The sequence below is a fragment of the Ranitomeya variabilis genome, chromosome 7 (assembly GCF_051348905.1).
Source record: "Ranitomeya variabilis isolate aRanVar5 chromosome 7, aRanVar5.hap1, whole genome shotgun sequence".
NCBI lineage: Eukaryota > Metazoa > Chordata > Amphibia > Anura > Dendrobatidae > Ranitomeya > Ranitomeya variabilis.
In genome coordinates, this window is record NC_135238.1 from 125820989 (window position 1) to 125835368 (window position 14380).

Sequence of the window (14380 nt, forward strand, 5' to 3'; positions counted from 1 at the left end):
CCTACTGCCTGCCAGTGTATGTGTATCCTCCCACAAAAACATAACAGCCCGCCTCTGTTGGCACAGTCTCTGAAGCATGTGCAGTGTTGAGTTCCACCTTGTTGCAACGTCTATGATTAGGCGATGCTGGGGAAGGTTCAAAGACCGCTGATAGTTCTGCATACGGCTGGCGTGTACAGGCGAACGTCGGATATGTGAGCAAAGTCCACGCACTTTGAGGAGCAGGTCGGAGAACCCAGGATAAGTTTTCAATAAGCACTGCACCACCAGGTTTAAGGTGTGAGCAAGGCAAGGAATGTGTTTCAGTTGGGAAAGGGAGATGGCAGCCATGAAATTCCTTCCGTTATCACTAACTACCTTGCCTGCCTCAAGATCTACTGTGCCCAGCCACGACTGCGTTTCTTGTTGCAAGAACTCGGACAGAACTTCCGCGGTGTGTCTGTTGTCGCCCAAACACTTCATAGCCAATACAGCCTGCTGACGCTTGCCAGTAGCTGGCTCATAATGGGACAACTGGTGTGCAACAGTGTCATCTGCCGATGGAGTGGTTGGCCGACTGCGGTCTGTGGAAGAGCTGTATCTTCTGCAGGAGGACGAGGAGGAGGAGGAGGAGGGGGTGCGAACGCCTACAGTCAACTGTTTCCTAGACCGTGGGCTAGGCACAACTGTCCCTAAATTGATGTCCCCTGTGGACCCTGCATCCACCACATTCACCCAGTGTGCCGTGATGGACACATAACGTCCCTGGCCATGCCTACTGGTCCATGCATCTGTAGTCAGGTGCACCTTTGTACTCACAGATTGCCTGAGTGCATGGACGATGCGCTGTTTAACATGCTGGTGCAGGGCTGGGATGGCTTTTCTAGAAAAGAAGTGCCGACTGGGTAGCTCGTATCGTGGTTCAGCGTACTCCATTAGGGCTTTGAAAGCTTCGCTTTCAACTAACCGGTAGGGCATCATCTCTAACGAGATTAGTCTAGCTATGTGGGCGTTAAAAGCCTGTGTACGCGGATGCGAGGATAAGTACTTCCTTTTTCTAACCAGAGTCTCATGTAGTGTGAGCTGAACTGGAGAGATGGAGATCGTGGAACTTGCGGGTGTGCCGGTGGACATGGCAGACTGAGAGACGGTTGGAGACGGTATTGTTTCCGCCGGTGCCCTAGATGCAATATTTCCTCCTACAAAACTGGTGATTCCCTGACCCTGACTGCTTTTGGCTGTCAAAGAAACCTGCACAGATACTGCCGGTGGTGCGGAAAATGGTGGCCTTACAGTGACGGAAGGGATGTTGCGTTGATGACTAGCTTCATTGGCCGAGGGTGCTACAACCTTAAGGGACGTTTGGTAGTTAGTCCAGGCTTGAAAATGCATGGTGGTTAAGTGTCTATGCATGCAACTAGTATTGAGACTTTTCAGATTCTGACCTCTGCTTAAGCTAGTTGAACATTTTTGACAGATGACTTTGCGCTGATCAATTGGATGTTGTTTAAAAAAATGCCAGACTGCACTCTTCCTAGCATCGGATCCCTTTTCAGGGATTGCAGACTGAGCTTTAACCGGATGGCAACGCTGTGCTCCAACAGGTTTTGGCTTTGACACGCGTTTTGGGCCAGATAGGGGCCCGGCAGATGGAACCTGTTGCGATGTTGATGCCTGCTGCGGCCCCTCCTCCACCTCCGCTTCTGAACTACTGCTGCCTGCACCCTGTTCCCCCAATGGCTGCCAATCGGGGTCAACAACCGGGTCATCTATTACCTCCTCTTCGAGCTCGTGTGCAACTTCGTCTGTGTCACTGTGTCGGTCTGTGGTATAGCGTTCGTGGCAGGGCAACATAGTCTCATCAGGGTCTGATTGTGGATCTGTACCCTGAGAGGGCAATGTGGTGGTCTGAGTCAAAGGAGCAGCATAGTACTCTGGCTGTGGCTGTGCATCAGTGCACTCCATGTCAGATTCTACTTGTAATGGGCATGGCCTGTTAAGTGTTTCACTTTCTAAGCCAGGGACGGTATGTGTAAAGAGCTCCATGGAGTGACCCGTTGTGTCGCCTGCTGCATCCTTCTCTCTTGTTGTAGTTTTTGCTGAGGAGGACAAGGAAGCGACTTGTCCCTGACCGTGAACATCCACAAGCGGCGCGCTGCTTTTACATTTACCAGTTTCAGAAGAGGAGGCAAAAGAGCTAGAGGCTGAGTCTGCAATGTAAGCCAAAACTTGCTGTTGCTGCTCCGGCTTTAAAAGCGTTTTTCCTACTCCCAGAAAAGAGAGCGTTCGAGGCCTTGTGTAGCCAGACGATGAAACTGGCTCCACAGCTCCAGACTTAGGTGGAATATTTTTATCCCCACGACCACCTGATGCTCCACTACCACTACCATCATTACCAGCTGACAATGAACGCCCACAGCCACGACCTCTTGCACCAGACTTCCTCATTGTTTTAAAAAATTAACCAAAGTAACTTTATTTGTTGCTGTCAAACAACTTACACGGTGAGCTATAACTTCAGTATGATTTCTATATCCCTTAACAGGTTGGTGAGACCACAAGGAAAATCAGGCACAATGTTACACACTCTGTTTTCTGTGGCACAAAATCACAGAGATGACACACACGCAGGACTGTCACTCAAGCACTAATGCCAATATTATTCTCCCACCTAATTTTTTTTTTTTTTTCTCAGGCAGACTTTAGAAACCAAATAAGATAAAATGTTTTTTTCAGGGACAATTTAGAAACCAAATACTAATAAAAAATAAAAATAAAATAAAAAAATAAACAGGCTTTCTATGGCCCACTGAATGAGAGAGAGAGAGGTGGCACACCCAGGAGTCAAGACTGGCACACAAGCTGAAAGGGCAATATTACTCTCCCACTGTTTTTTTTATGTCTTTTTTTTTTTTCAGGGAGACTTTAGAAACCAAATAATATTAAAAAAAGGAAAAAAAAAAATAGGCTTTCTATGGCCCACTGAATGAGAGAGAGAGAGGTGGCACACCCAGGAGTCAAGACTGGCACACAAGCTGAAAGGGCAATATTACTCTCCCACTGTTTTTTTATGTTTTTTTTTTTTTTTTCAGGGAGACTTTAGAAACCCAATAATATTAAAAAAAAAATAAATAAATAAATAGGCTTTCTATGGCCCACTGAATGAGAGAGAGAGAGAGGTGGCACACCCAGGAGTCAAGACTGGCACACAAGCTGAAAGGGCAATATTACTCTCCCACTGTTTTTTTATGTATTTTTTTTTTTTTTCAAAATGACTTTAGAAACCCAATAATATTAAAAAAAAAAAAATAATAATAATAATAAATATGCTTTCTATGGCCCACTGAATGAGAGAGAGAGAGGTGGCACACCCAGGAGTCAAGACTGGCACACAAGCTGAAAGGGCAATATTACTCTCCCACTGTTTTTTTATGTATTTTTTTTTTTGTTTCAGGGAGACTTTAGAAACCAAATAATAAAAAAACAAAAAATAATAAGCTTTCTATGGCCCACTGAGTGAGAGATGGCACACACAGGAGTCAGGAGTGGCACACAAGCACTGACTGAGGCCAATATTTTTCTCCCACTGATTGATGTAGTGATTTTTTTAAACGTAGATTTTAGAACCCAAATCAAGCAAAAAAATAAATAGGCTTTCTATGGCCCACAATTTGAGAGAGAGAGGTGGCACACCCAGGAGTCAAGACTGGCACACAAGCTGAAAGGGCAATATTACTCTCCCACTGTTTTTTTATGGTTTTTTTTTTTTTTCAGGGAGACTTTAGAAACCCAATAATATTAAAAAAAAATAAAAAATAAATAGGCTTTCTATGGCCCACTGAATGAGAGAGAGAGAGAGGTGGCACACCCAGGAGTCAAGACTGGCACACAAGCTGAAAGGGCAATATTACTCTCCCACTGTTTTTTTATGTATTTTTTTTTTTTTCAAAATGACTTTAGAAACCCAATAATATTAAAAAAAATAATAGTAATAATAAATATGCTTTCTATGGCCCACTGAATGAGAGAGAGAGAGGTGGCACACCCAGGAGTCAAGACTGGCACACAAGCTGAAAGGGCAATATTACTCTCCCACTGTTTTTTTATGTATTTTTTTTTTTTTTCAGGGAGACTTTAGAAACCCAATAATATTAAAAAAAACAAAAAAATAAATAGGCTTTCTATGGCCCACTGAATGAGAGATGGCACACACAGGGATGGCACTGTAGCAGAAATGCCAATCTTAATCTCCCACAAAAAAAAAAAAAAAAAAAAAAAAATGTCCTACAATTACTATCTCCCCTGCAGTAATCTCAGCCAGGTATGGCAGGCAGCAATAGGAGTGGACTGATGCACAAATTAAATAAAAAGTGTGGACAAACAAAAAAGATAGCTGTGCAGAAAGGAAGGAACAAGAGGATATGTGCTTTGAAAAAAGCAGTTGGTTTCCACAGTGGCGTACACACAGCAATACAGCTATCACGGAGCCATCTAGGGCAGCCCAATGAGCTACAGTGCTGAGATAAAAAAAAAAAAAAAATAGCTTCCACTGTTCCTGCACACCGAAGGTGGTGTTGGACAGTGGAAATCGCTACAGCACAAGCGGTTTGGTGGTTAGTGGACCCTGCCTAACGCTCTCCCTGCTTCTGACGAAGCGGCAGCAACCTCTCCCTAAGCTCAGATCAGCAGCAATAAGATGGCGGTCGGCGGGAACGCCCCTTTATAGCCCCTGTGACGCCGCAGACAGCAAGCCAATCACTGCAATGCCCTTCTCTAAGATGGTGGGGACCAGGACCTATGTCATCACGCTGCCCACACTCTGCGTTCACCTTCATTGGCTGAGAAATGGCGCTTTTTGCGTCATTGAAACGCGACTTTGGCGCGAAAGTCGCGTACCGCATGGCCGACAAGCACAGGGGTCGGATCGGGTTTCATGAGACGCCGACTTAGCCAAAAGTCGGCGACTTTTGAAAATGAACGACCCGTTTCGCTCAACCTTACTCACATGGTGTGAGTGCTGTGCGATTTTTTTCTCGCACCGATTCACTTACGTTGGCAAGTCTCGTCCGAGATACCCAGCAATAGGCAGCATGCTGCAATTTTTTTCTCAGTTCAATTTCAGCTGAGAAAAAATTTGCAGAGGAGATGTAACTCATTGAATAAGATTGGTCGGGGTGCAATCCGATTTTTTATCAGACTGCACTCGTCTGTATTTTTCGCAATTGAGTATGAGCCCTAATCGGTAGAATAGCGCCAACCTGACACTGTGTGTAGGTTACTGTGCACAATCCTACTGACAGGTTCCCTTTAAACTAAATATTTCACTACTAATGTAAGAACAGTATTGATTAGAAAATGCTACTGAAATGTTTAGCACAGAATCAAATGCTGAAAATGTCATTCAAGATATATAAAATTAAAACTCTAAAACCGTTTTCTACAAATGATACTATAAGATTCTCTTACCGTCGTCCATGAGTAAACATAGCCATCAACATTAAATATTGGTACAATGTAGATGTCCACTTCTTGGAGTACTTTGTTTAGCATAGTATTACTCTTATGAGTTGATACAATCTGTGGAATGGGGAAAAGTAAGGAAAAAGAAAGATTAAGTACCCTTTTTTAATTTAAGAAAACCCGTAATTCCCTAAAAAAGAGTTTAAAAAATTCTTATTGCTCATTAATAGGTAAAATCTACTGGCTTGTACACTCTGTTGGGTGTCGAGTTCCCGACTCTGTACAGGGGGAATCTCGAACCATCTCCGCTGCGGTCTCCCATTCTTCTCCAGCCGCAGTGGAGTCTGCTCAGTGGAGACAACGGTCCCAGCATCTTGCTCAGTCTCACTCTGTGCCTAGGGTTACTGCTACTTTTCCAGCTTCTGCCATTGAAGCAAATGCTGTGCATTGGCAAGCAGACGCTTTTGGGCCGAAGTCCTTCTTTTCCCCTTCTGAGCATGCCCTGGGCAAGATCTCCCATTGGAGATCATAGGTCACATGCTCAGATACTGCAGCAGATCCCATTGGTCCCCCAGGAAGGTCCTGAAGGTGCTCAACTTTTGTGGCAGCCTCCCATTGGTCCTTCTGGGAAGGTCCTGTACTTGCTGCAGCTATAAAAGGTTTGCATGACCGCACGGCCATGCGCTAGTGTAAACGTGTGTGCGTTGATGTGTGAAAGTCGTTCATTAATTATCCCCTCCCTTGGTATGAATGCTCGCATAAGGTGGATGATTGCTATCTAGCGCCCGACTTAGCCATCAGCACGTAACACACAAAACAGCGTCTAATTGATGTGACCACCAGTGGGGCGCCGAGCGCTTTCACAGCGCTTTCCTGACCCAAGCCTGGGTGGTTAGTGGCGTCCGCCAGTGCGGCACCGCACGCACTCTTGCGCATCTTTATTATTATTTCTTTCACTCTGACACCCCAGTTGCGGTGTCGACCGCAAGAGGTCTATATGAGCTCAAATCCTGTGTCTTGGGATTGAGTTCTGAGACTCCTTGCTTGCGCTCTTGGTGCGGTACCGTGGCCCTGTGACACAACAGAGTTCGATTCCTTCACACAGGGTGAAGTTAACCCGTGTGTGTATCCACATTGTACCGCCATATAGTCCGTCATTACTTGGCAGCAGGTTCCATCTCTGCAAAGTGGACCCCGGGCTGCGAACGCACCTTACTCTATCTTTCTTATTATTTGGTGCATTCCGCTAGCCCTAACATTACACTAGCGCCAGGGTCTGGCTAGTAATGACGGACAAACAGCAATCCTTGCGGTACATTCAGCAGCTGGAGGGTAGGTTGGCGGCTCTCGAGCGCACACCCTCAGCTGTGGATGTAACCGCAGTTGCTGTTCAGGCTGCTAGTGAGGCTGCTAGTGTGGCTGCAGACACCTTGTCCACTGCCACCCCTGTACCGACTCTATCTCGCCTCCCGCTGCCAGAAAATTTTTCTGGTGATAGTAAGTCTTGTAGAGGTTTCGTGAGTCAGTGCTCTATACATCTTGTGCTTCTGGCCTCTCGTTTCCCTACAGAGTGGGCTAAGGTGAGGTTTATTGTGTCTCTCCTGTCGGACAGGGCTACACCGCTGTGGGAGCGTGGCGATCTTGTGGGGCAGAGTGCTTTGTTGTTCCTGAGCACTCTGAAACAGGTCTTTTTAGGACCTCGTGTCACCAAAGATACGGCGCTCCAACTGTTGGCATTGACTCAGGGCTCGTCCTTGGTCAGCCATTTTGCCATCCACTTCCGCACCCTAGCATCTGAGCTGGAGTGGTGGGATAAAGCCCTTATTCCGATATTTTGGAGGAGGCTGGCTGACCACGTGAAGGACGCCCTGGCCACTAAGGAGATTCCCGCCACACTGGAGGAGTTAATAGCAGTGTCCACTCGAATTGACCTCCATTTTTACGAGCGGAGGTTAGAGCAAGCCCAGTGTAGGCAGAGGTTTCAGCTGGCTCCCACCTTCGCCAAACCTTTGGAATCTCCAGTCCAGGCCCCTGAGTCACATGAGGCCATGGAAGTGTCATGAGCAGGATCTAAGTCCCGGACCGCTCATGCACTCCAGGTTTGTCATGTTTGCCAGCAGTCAGGACATCTTGCCACCAGATGTCCCCAGCGGTCGAGGAAACGTCAGCGTCTAGTGGTAGTAGGTGGAGGTACACTAGACAGGGCGACGTTTGCCTCCAAATTGTCCTTTAAGGGGACAATTACAATAGGCTCATTCACTCATTTGGTAGACCTCTGTGTGGATTCAGGTGCGGAGGGCAATTTTATGTCTTCTGCCTTCGCCCAACGTCACGCAATACCCCTGGTAATGCTAGCTCAATTAGTAACTGTACGAGGGGTGAGTAAGTCAACACTGCCCTCACAGATAACACACCAAACCATCCCTTTCACACTGTCCTTGTCACCATCTTATCAGGAGATTATACTCTGCTCGTCATTCCTGAGGGAATTGATCCTGTTAGGGATGCCTTGGCTACGGTATCACTCTCCTCATATCGAGTGGTCCACAGGCAGAATTTTAGGATGGGGTGAATCTTTTGGGGGTAGATGTCAGAGGGAGAGCGTTCAGGTTGCTACTACTGAGGTACCCGCTGTTAGGAGTCGAGTTCCTGCTGCTGCACAGGGGGAATCTCGAGCCGTGTCTGCTGCGGTCTCCCATTCTGCATTGGCCGCAGTGGAGCCTGCTCAGCGGAGACATCGGTCCCAGCGTCTCACTGAGTCTGATACTGTGCAAAGGGTTACTGCTGTCTCTCCAGGCTCTGCTATTGTACCCTGCACTGATCTGTGGCGAGCAAGCTTTTCTGGGACTAAGTCCTGCTTTGCACACACTGAGCATGCCCAGGGTAAGATCTCTCAGTGGAGATCAAGGGTCACATGCTCAGGTACTGCAGCAACTTCCATTGGTCCTCCAGGAAGATCCTGTACCTGATCAAGTTCTGTGGCAGCCTTCCATTGGTCCTTCTTGGAAGGTCCTGTAGGTGCTGCAGCTATATAAGGTTCTCATGACCGCACGGCCATGCGCTAGTGTCAAATATGTACGAGCTCAGCGCCAGTGTGGTCGTGTGTGTGGTCAGGGACACAGCTGAAATAAGCCCCTAGAATGCTGGCACCTCCGGCGAGTAGTTTTGTGTACGGTATGCAGTCAGGGACCTGGCTGAAATAAGCCCCTAGAATGCTGGCACCTCCGGCGAGGAGTTTATGTGTGAATTCAGGGCTGGCTAATAGCCGATAGAATTCCGGCTCCACCGGAGAGGAGCTGCGTGTTGGTTAGACTGCATGACCACTGTCGGCTCTACACAATAGCTGTGTCCCCTGTGAGCTAAACAGGGCACAGCGTTCTCTTTACTATGGGCTCTGTGAAGTAACAGAGTTCATTTATTCTAAATTGCTTCGCCGCCTTACTTAGCAGCAGGTTCTTTCCTGCACGATAGATCCCGGGTTGCGAACGCACCTATCCCATCTAATAAATATATTTGGTGCGTTCCGCCAACCCTAACAGTACACTAGCGCCAGGATCTGGCTAAGTAATGGCGGATGAACAGCGATTGCAGGGGTACATCCAGCTGCTGGAGGGCCGGTTGGCGTGCAACCTCGGCGGTGGATGTTACCGCAATAGCTGTTCAGGCTGCTAGCGTGGCTGCAGCAGCTTTACCCACTGCCACCTCTGTTCTGAATTTATCTAACCTCCCATTGCCTGAGAGATACTCTGGGGACAGTAAGTCCTGTAGGGGTTTTGTGAGCCAGTGTGGTATACACCTCGAGCTCCTGGCTGCACGTTTTCCCACAGAGCGGGCAAAGGTGGGATTCATAATCTCTCTCCTGTCGGACAGAGCGTTGGAGTGGGCTACGCCGCTGTGGGAGTGCAACGATCATGTGGTGCAGAGTGTTCCTCGGTTTCTGGACACTCTGAAACAGGTCTTTATAGGACCTCAAGTCACCTATGATACAGCGCTCCAACTGCTGGCTTTGACTCAGGGTTCAACCATGGTCAGCCATTTTGCCGTTCACTTCCAGACATTAGAGTCTCAGTTGGAATGGCCAGATAAAACCCTCATTCCCGTATTTTGGAGGGGGCTGGCTGACCATGTGAAGGACGCTTTGGCCACTAGGGAGATTCCTGCCGCACTGGACGAGCTCATAGCTGTATCAACTCGCATAGACCTTCGTTTTCACGAGCGAAGGTTGGAGCGAGCCCAGTATAGGCAGAGGTTTCGGCTGGCTCCCACCTTCGCCAGACCTTTGGAATCTCCAGTCCAGGCGTCCGAGTCACATGAGGCCATAGAGGTGACACGAGTGGGATCCAAGTCTCAGTCTGCTCGTGCACTTAAGGTCTGTCATGTTTGCCGGCAGTCAGGACATCTTGCCTCCGAGTGTCCTCAGCTTTTGGGGAAACGTCAGCATCTAGTGGCAGTTGGAGGAGGAACACTAGACACGGCGACGTTTGCCTCTAAGTTGTTCTTCAAGGGGACAATTACCATAGGCTCATCCACTTATGGTAGAGCTATGCGTGGACTCTGGGGCGGAGGGTAATTTTATGTCATCCGCTTTCGCCCAGCATCACGCAATACCCCTGGTGATGCTCGCCAAACCAGTAACCGTTCGAGTGGTAAATTGGTCGACACTACCCTCACAGATTACCCACCAAACCATTCCTTTCACTCTTTCTGTGTCTCCATCACATCAGGAGATTATCTCCCTATTAGTCATTCCTGAGGGAATTGATGAGGTCCTGTTGGGGATACCATGGCTACGCTATCATTCTCCTCATATAGAGTGGTCCTCAAGGAGAATTTTGGGATGGAGTAAATCCTGTGAGGGTAGATGTCAGAGGGACAGTAGTTCAGGTTGCTACTACAGAGGTACCCGCAGATCTTTCCTCTCTCCCCAAGCACTATTGGCCCTATGCGGACGTATTCTCCAAAAGAGCTGCGGAGACCCTTCCGCCCCACCGCCCCTATGACTGTCCTATTGACCTCTTGCCTGGTGCTGAGCCTCCCCGGGGTCAAGTCTATCCGTTATCTCTCCCGGAGACAGAGGCAATGTCTCAGTACATCCAAGAGAATCTGGCAAGAGGATTCATTAGGAAGTCAGTGTCACCTTCAGGGGCTGGGTTCTTCTTCGTACAGAAGAAGAGTGGAGACTTACGTCCATGCATAGACTATAGGGGTCTTAACGCCATCACCGTTAAGAACAAGTACCCATTACCCCTGATATCTGATCTTTTTGATAGGCTACGGGGAGCAAGGGTATTTACAAAATTAAATCTGCGGGGTGCTTACAACCTGATTCGCATCCGTGAGGGGGACGAATGGAAGACAGCTTTTAACACCAGGGATGGGCACTATGAATATCTGGTAATGCCCCAGCCATTTTCCAAGACTTTGTGAACGACATCTTCCTGGATATGCTCACCACCTCGGTCGTAGTCTATCTGGATGATATTCTCATCTACTCTCCAGATATTGACTTCCATCGGAGAGATGTTCGCAAAGTCTTTGACCTCTTATGGGCAAACTCCCTCTACGCCAAGTTGGAGAAGTGTGTGTTTGAGCAGGAGTCCTTGCCTTTCCTTGGTTATATCATCTCTGCCCAGGGTTTGGCTATGGGTCCTGCCAAGCTACAGGCTGCTATAGACTGGCAGGAACCCCATTCACTTAAAGCGGTGCAGCGCTTTATGGGGTTCATTAATTACTATCGTCAGTTCATCCCACACTTCTCAACTTTGGTAGCTCCCTTGGTTGCCCTCACCAAGAAGGGAGCAAATCCCAAGTTGTGGTCAGAGGATGTCTCCAAGGCCTTCCTCTCGGTTAAGTAACACTTCGCTAGCGCTCCCATTCTACATCACCCCGATGCAGATAAGCCATTTATCATGGAGGTGGATGACTCATCCGTTGGTGCTGGAGCAGTCCTTTTCCAAAAGGATGCTCAAGGTCGGAAGCATCCATGCTTCTTCTTCTCCAAGACCTTCACACCGGCGGAGAGTAATTATTCCATCGGGGACAGGGAGTTGCTAGCCATGAAGTTGGCTTTCTCAGAGTGGAGACATCTCTTGGAGGGAGCTCGCTTTCCCTTCCAGGTTTTCACTGACCACGAAAACTTGGTATATCTACAGACAGCCCAGCGGCTGAATTCTCGCCAGGCTAGATGGTCCCTGTTCTTCTCCCAGTTTCATTGTACTCTTCATTTTCTCTCCGGGGAGAGGAACATTCGTGCCGACGCTCTCTCCCGCTCCGTAGTGTCATCTGAGGAGGAGGAGCCTCGGCTTATTGTCCCTTCTGAGAGCCTGAGAACTGTAGCTCCGGTTTCGCTAGAGTCTGTGCCCCCAGGCAAGACTTTCGTGCCAGCGAATTTTCGACCAGAGGTTCTCTCTTGGGCTCACTCATCCAGAGTGGGTGGGCATTTTGGGACCAAAAGGACACCCGAGCTTTTGGCGAGAATGTACTGGTGGCCGCATATGGCCCGTGATGTCGGGGACTATATTCGGGCATGCGTTTCCTGCGCCCAGAATCGGTCTCCTCGGCAATGGCCTGCTGGGTTGCTTTACCCCCTACCGGTGGCAGACAGGCCTTGGGAAATGATCGGGATGGACTTTGTGGTGGGCTTACCCAAGTCTCGTAGCTGCACCATTATCTGGGTTGTCACCGATCATTTCTCTAAGATGGTGCACTTGGTGCCGCTTCCATGGTTACCTTCTGCACGGGCTCTGGCTGCGTTGTTCATCAAACATATCTTTTGCCTACACGGTATGCCGGACAAAATTGTCAGTGACCGGGGTCCCCAGTTTGCATCTCGATTCTGGAGAGAGCTTTGTTGTCTACTCAGTATTGAGTTGAATCTCTCTTCGGCATATCATCCCAAGACGAATGGGTTGGTAGACTGGGCCAACCAGACCCTGGTCACATATTTACGACATTTTGTTTCTGCCAGGCAGGATGACTGGGCATCCTTGCTACCGTGGGCAGAGTTTGCGCTTAACAACGCCGTAGCCGACTCCATCGGTCAGACTCCATTCCTCCTAAATTACGGCCAGCATCTGCGTGTCCCTGTGCCCATGCCCATGTCTTCCTCCGACTCCAGGGTGGCAGACTGGGCTGTAGAGGCACGGGACATTTGGACCGCACTCAGGATGCCATTCGGGCCTCAAAGGAGAGAATGAGGTCCTTTGCTGATGCTCATCGGCGCCCCGCTCTGACCTTTGCTCCTGGTCACTTAGTGTGGCTCTCCGCCCCTAACATCAGGCTGCGTGTTGAGTCCACTAAGTTTGCACCTCGCTACTTGGGTCCCTTCAAGGTCCTTGAACAGGTTAACCCTGTGGTCTACCGTCTGGCCCTTCCTCCACGCCTGGTTATCACCGACACCTTTCATGTGTCCCTCTTGAAGCCAGTATACATGTCCCGGTTTTCCGAGTCATCTGCCGGGACATCGGGTTCATCTACGGACGATTACGAGGTGAACGCTATTTTGGGGTGCAAGGTGGTACATGGCAAAAAATTCTATTTGGTGGATTGGAAGGGTTATGGCCCAGAGGACAGGTCCTGGGAGCCTGCAGAACACATTTGAGCTCCACAGCTCATTGCTGTCTTCGAGCGTAGTGAGGTTCAAGGAGGGGGAGGACCTAGGAGGGGAGGTAATGTTAGGTGTCGAGTTCCCACCTCTGCACAGGGGGAATCTCGAACCATCTCCACTGTGGTCTCCCATTCTTCTCCAGCTGCAGTGGAGTCTACTCAGCGGAGACATCGGTCCCAGCGTCTTGTTCAGTCTCATTCTGTGCATAGGGTTACAGCTGCTTTTCCAGCTTCTGCCATTGAAGCCAGTGCTGGGCAGCGGCGAGCAAACGCTTTTGGGACTAAGTCCTGCTTTTCCCCTTCTGAGCATGCCCAGGGCAAGATCTCCCGTTGGAGATCGAGGGTCACATGCTCAGATACTGCAGCAGATCCCATTGGTCCTCCAGGAAGGTCCTGAAGGTGCTCAACTTCTGTGGCAGCCTCCCATTGGTCTTTTTGGGAAGGTCCTGTACATGCTGCAGCTATAAAAGTACATCAAAAAGAATCGAAGCAATTAGTCATTAAAAATTTAACAAATTTTATTGGAATATTCTAAAAACAGTTACATTTAAATACGTTCACTAAAAAATAGAAAATGGGGGAAAAATATACAAAAACCGCCAAACATTGCATAGGTAAGAAGATTACATTTAGTAAAAAATATTCACCATAACATGCGCTGAGCCCCAAGGACTTATATCCCTAGAGAGTAATATGCTTTATGTAAGATAGAATACTTATTTAGGTGACCTAAAGTAAATGAGGCTCAAGCTCCCCTATGCTAGAAGTATAAACCAAGTGGTTTCTATTAATACATTAGGGGATCTAGATGATAGTCAGCCTAAGTTGGCAAATGCAGCATGAGAGGGAGTAATGAATGTGATTACCTGCGGTTGCTGGCGGTGGCCCGGACGCGCGTTTCGCGTGTGGCTTCGTCTGCGGGAGGGTGTGTAATGACAGATATGGTAAGTTGCTTAAATAGTGTTGGTTGTCATGCGGGGGCGGCAGCTGTATAACGGCGCTTCCGCCGGCTATCCCGCTCTGTGCCGCCGCTGATCGGCGCCATGTGACACCTGGTCACTTCCCCTCTCGACGCGTCAGAGAGGGGAGTGAGTCAGGAGCCGGTGTTGACGCGTCTCCACAGCAACCCTGTAGCGGGCAGCCTGCGCAAGCGCACACTGCACAAGTAGGAGGTGAATGACTGAATGCATGTAATGTTTGCAAGAACGAGTGTGAGAGAGAAAGTGGATCAATGGGGGAATAAATACCTTCATATCTTTCTATATATATATACCGCAGGCGCAATAGGCATCCACAGAGGTACATATCTAATTAAAAGGCCCCCATTTCTTCCAAT

At 48.6% G+C, this 14380-nt stretch overlaps 1 protein-coding gene across 1 annotated transcript in view; it reads right to left on the bottom strand.

Moving 5' to 3' along the window:
- Positions 1-14380, bottom strand: part of LOC143786365 (carboxypeptidase O-like) — a 207495-nt gene that overhangs the window by 107265 nt on the left and 85850 nt on the right. Inside the window, exon 7 of the mRNA XM_077275701.1 lies at positions 5446-5556. Coding sequence (XP_077131816.1) covers positions 5446-5556 — 111 coding nt within the window. The remainder of the gene's footprint in view (positions 1-5445; positions 5557-14380) is intronic.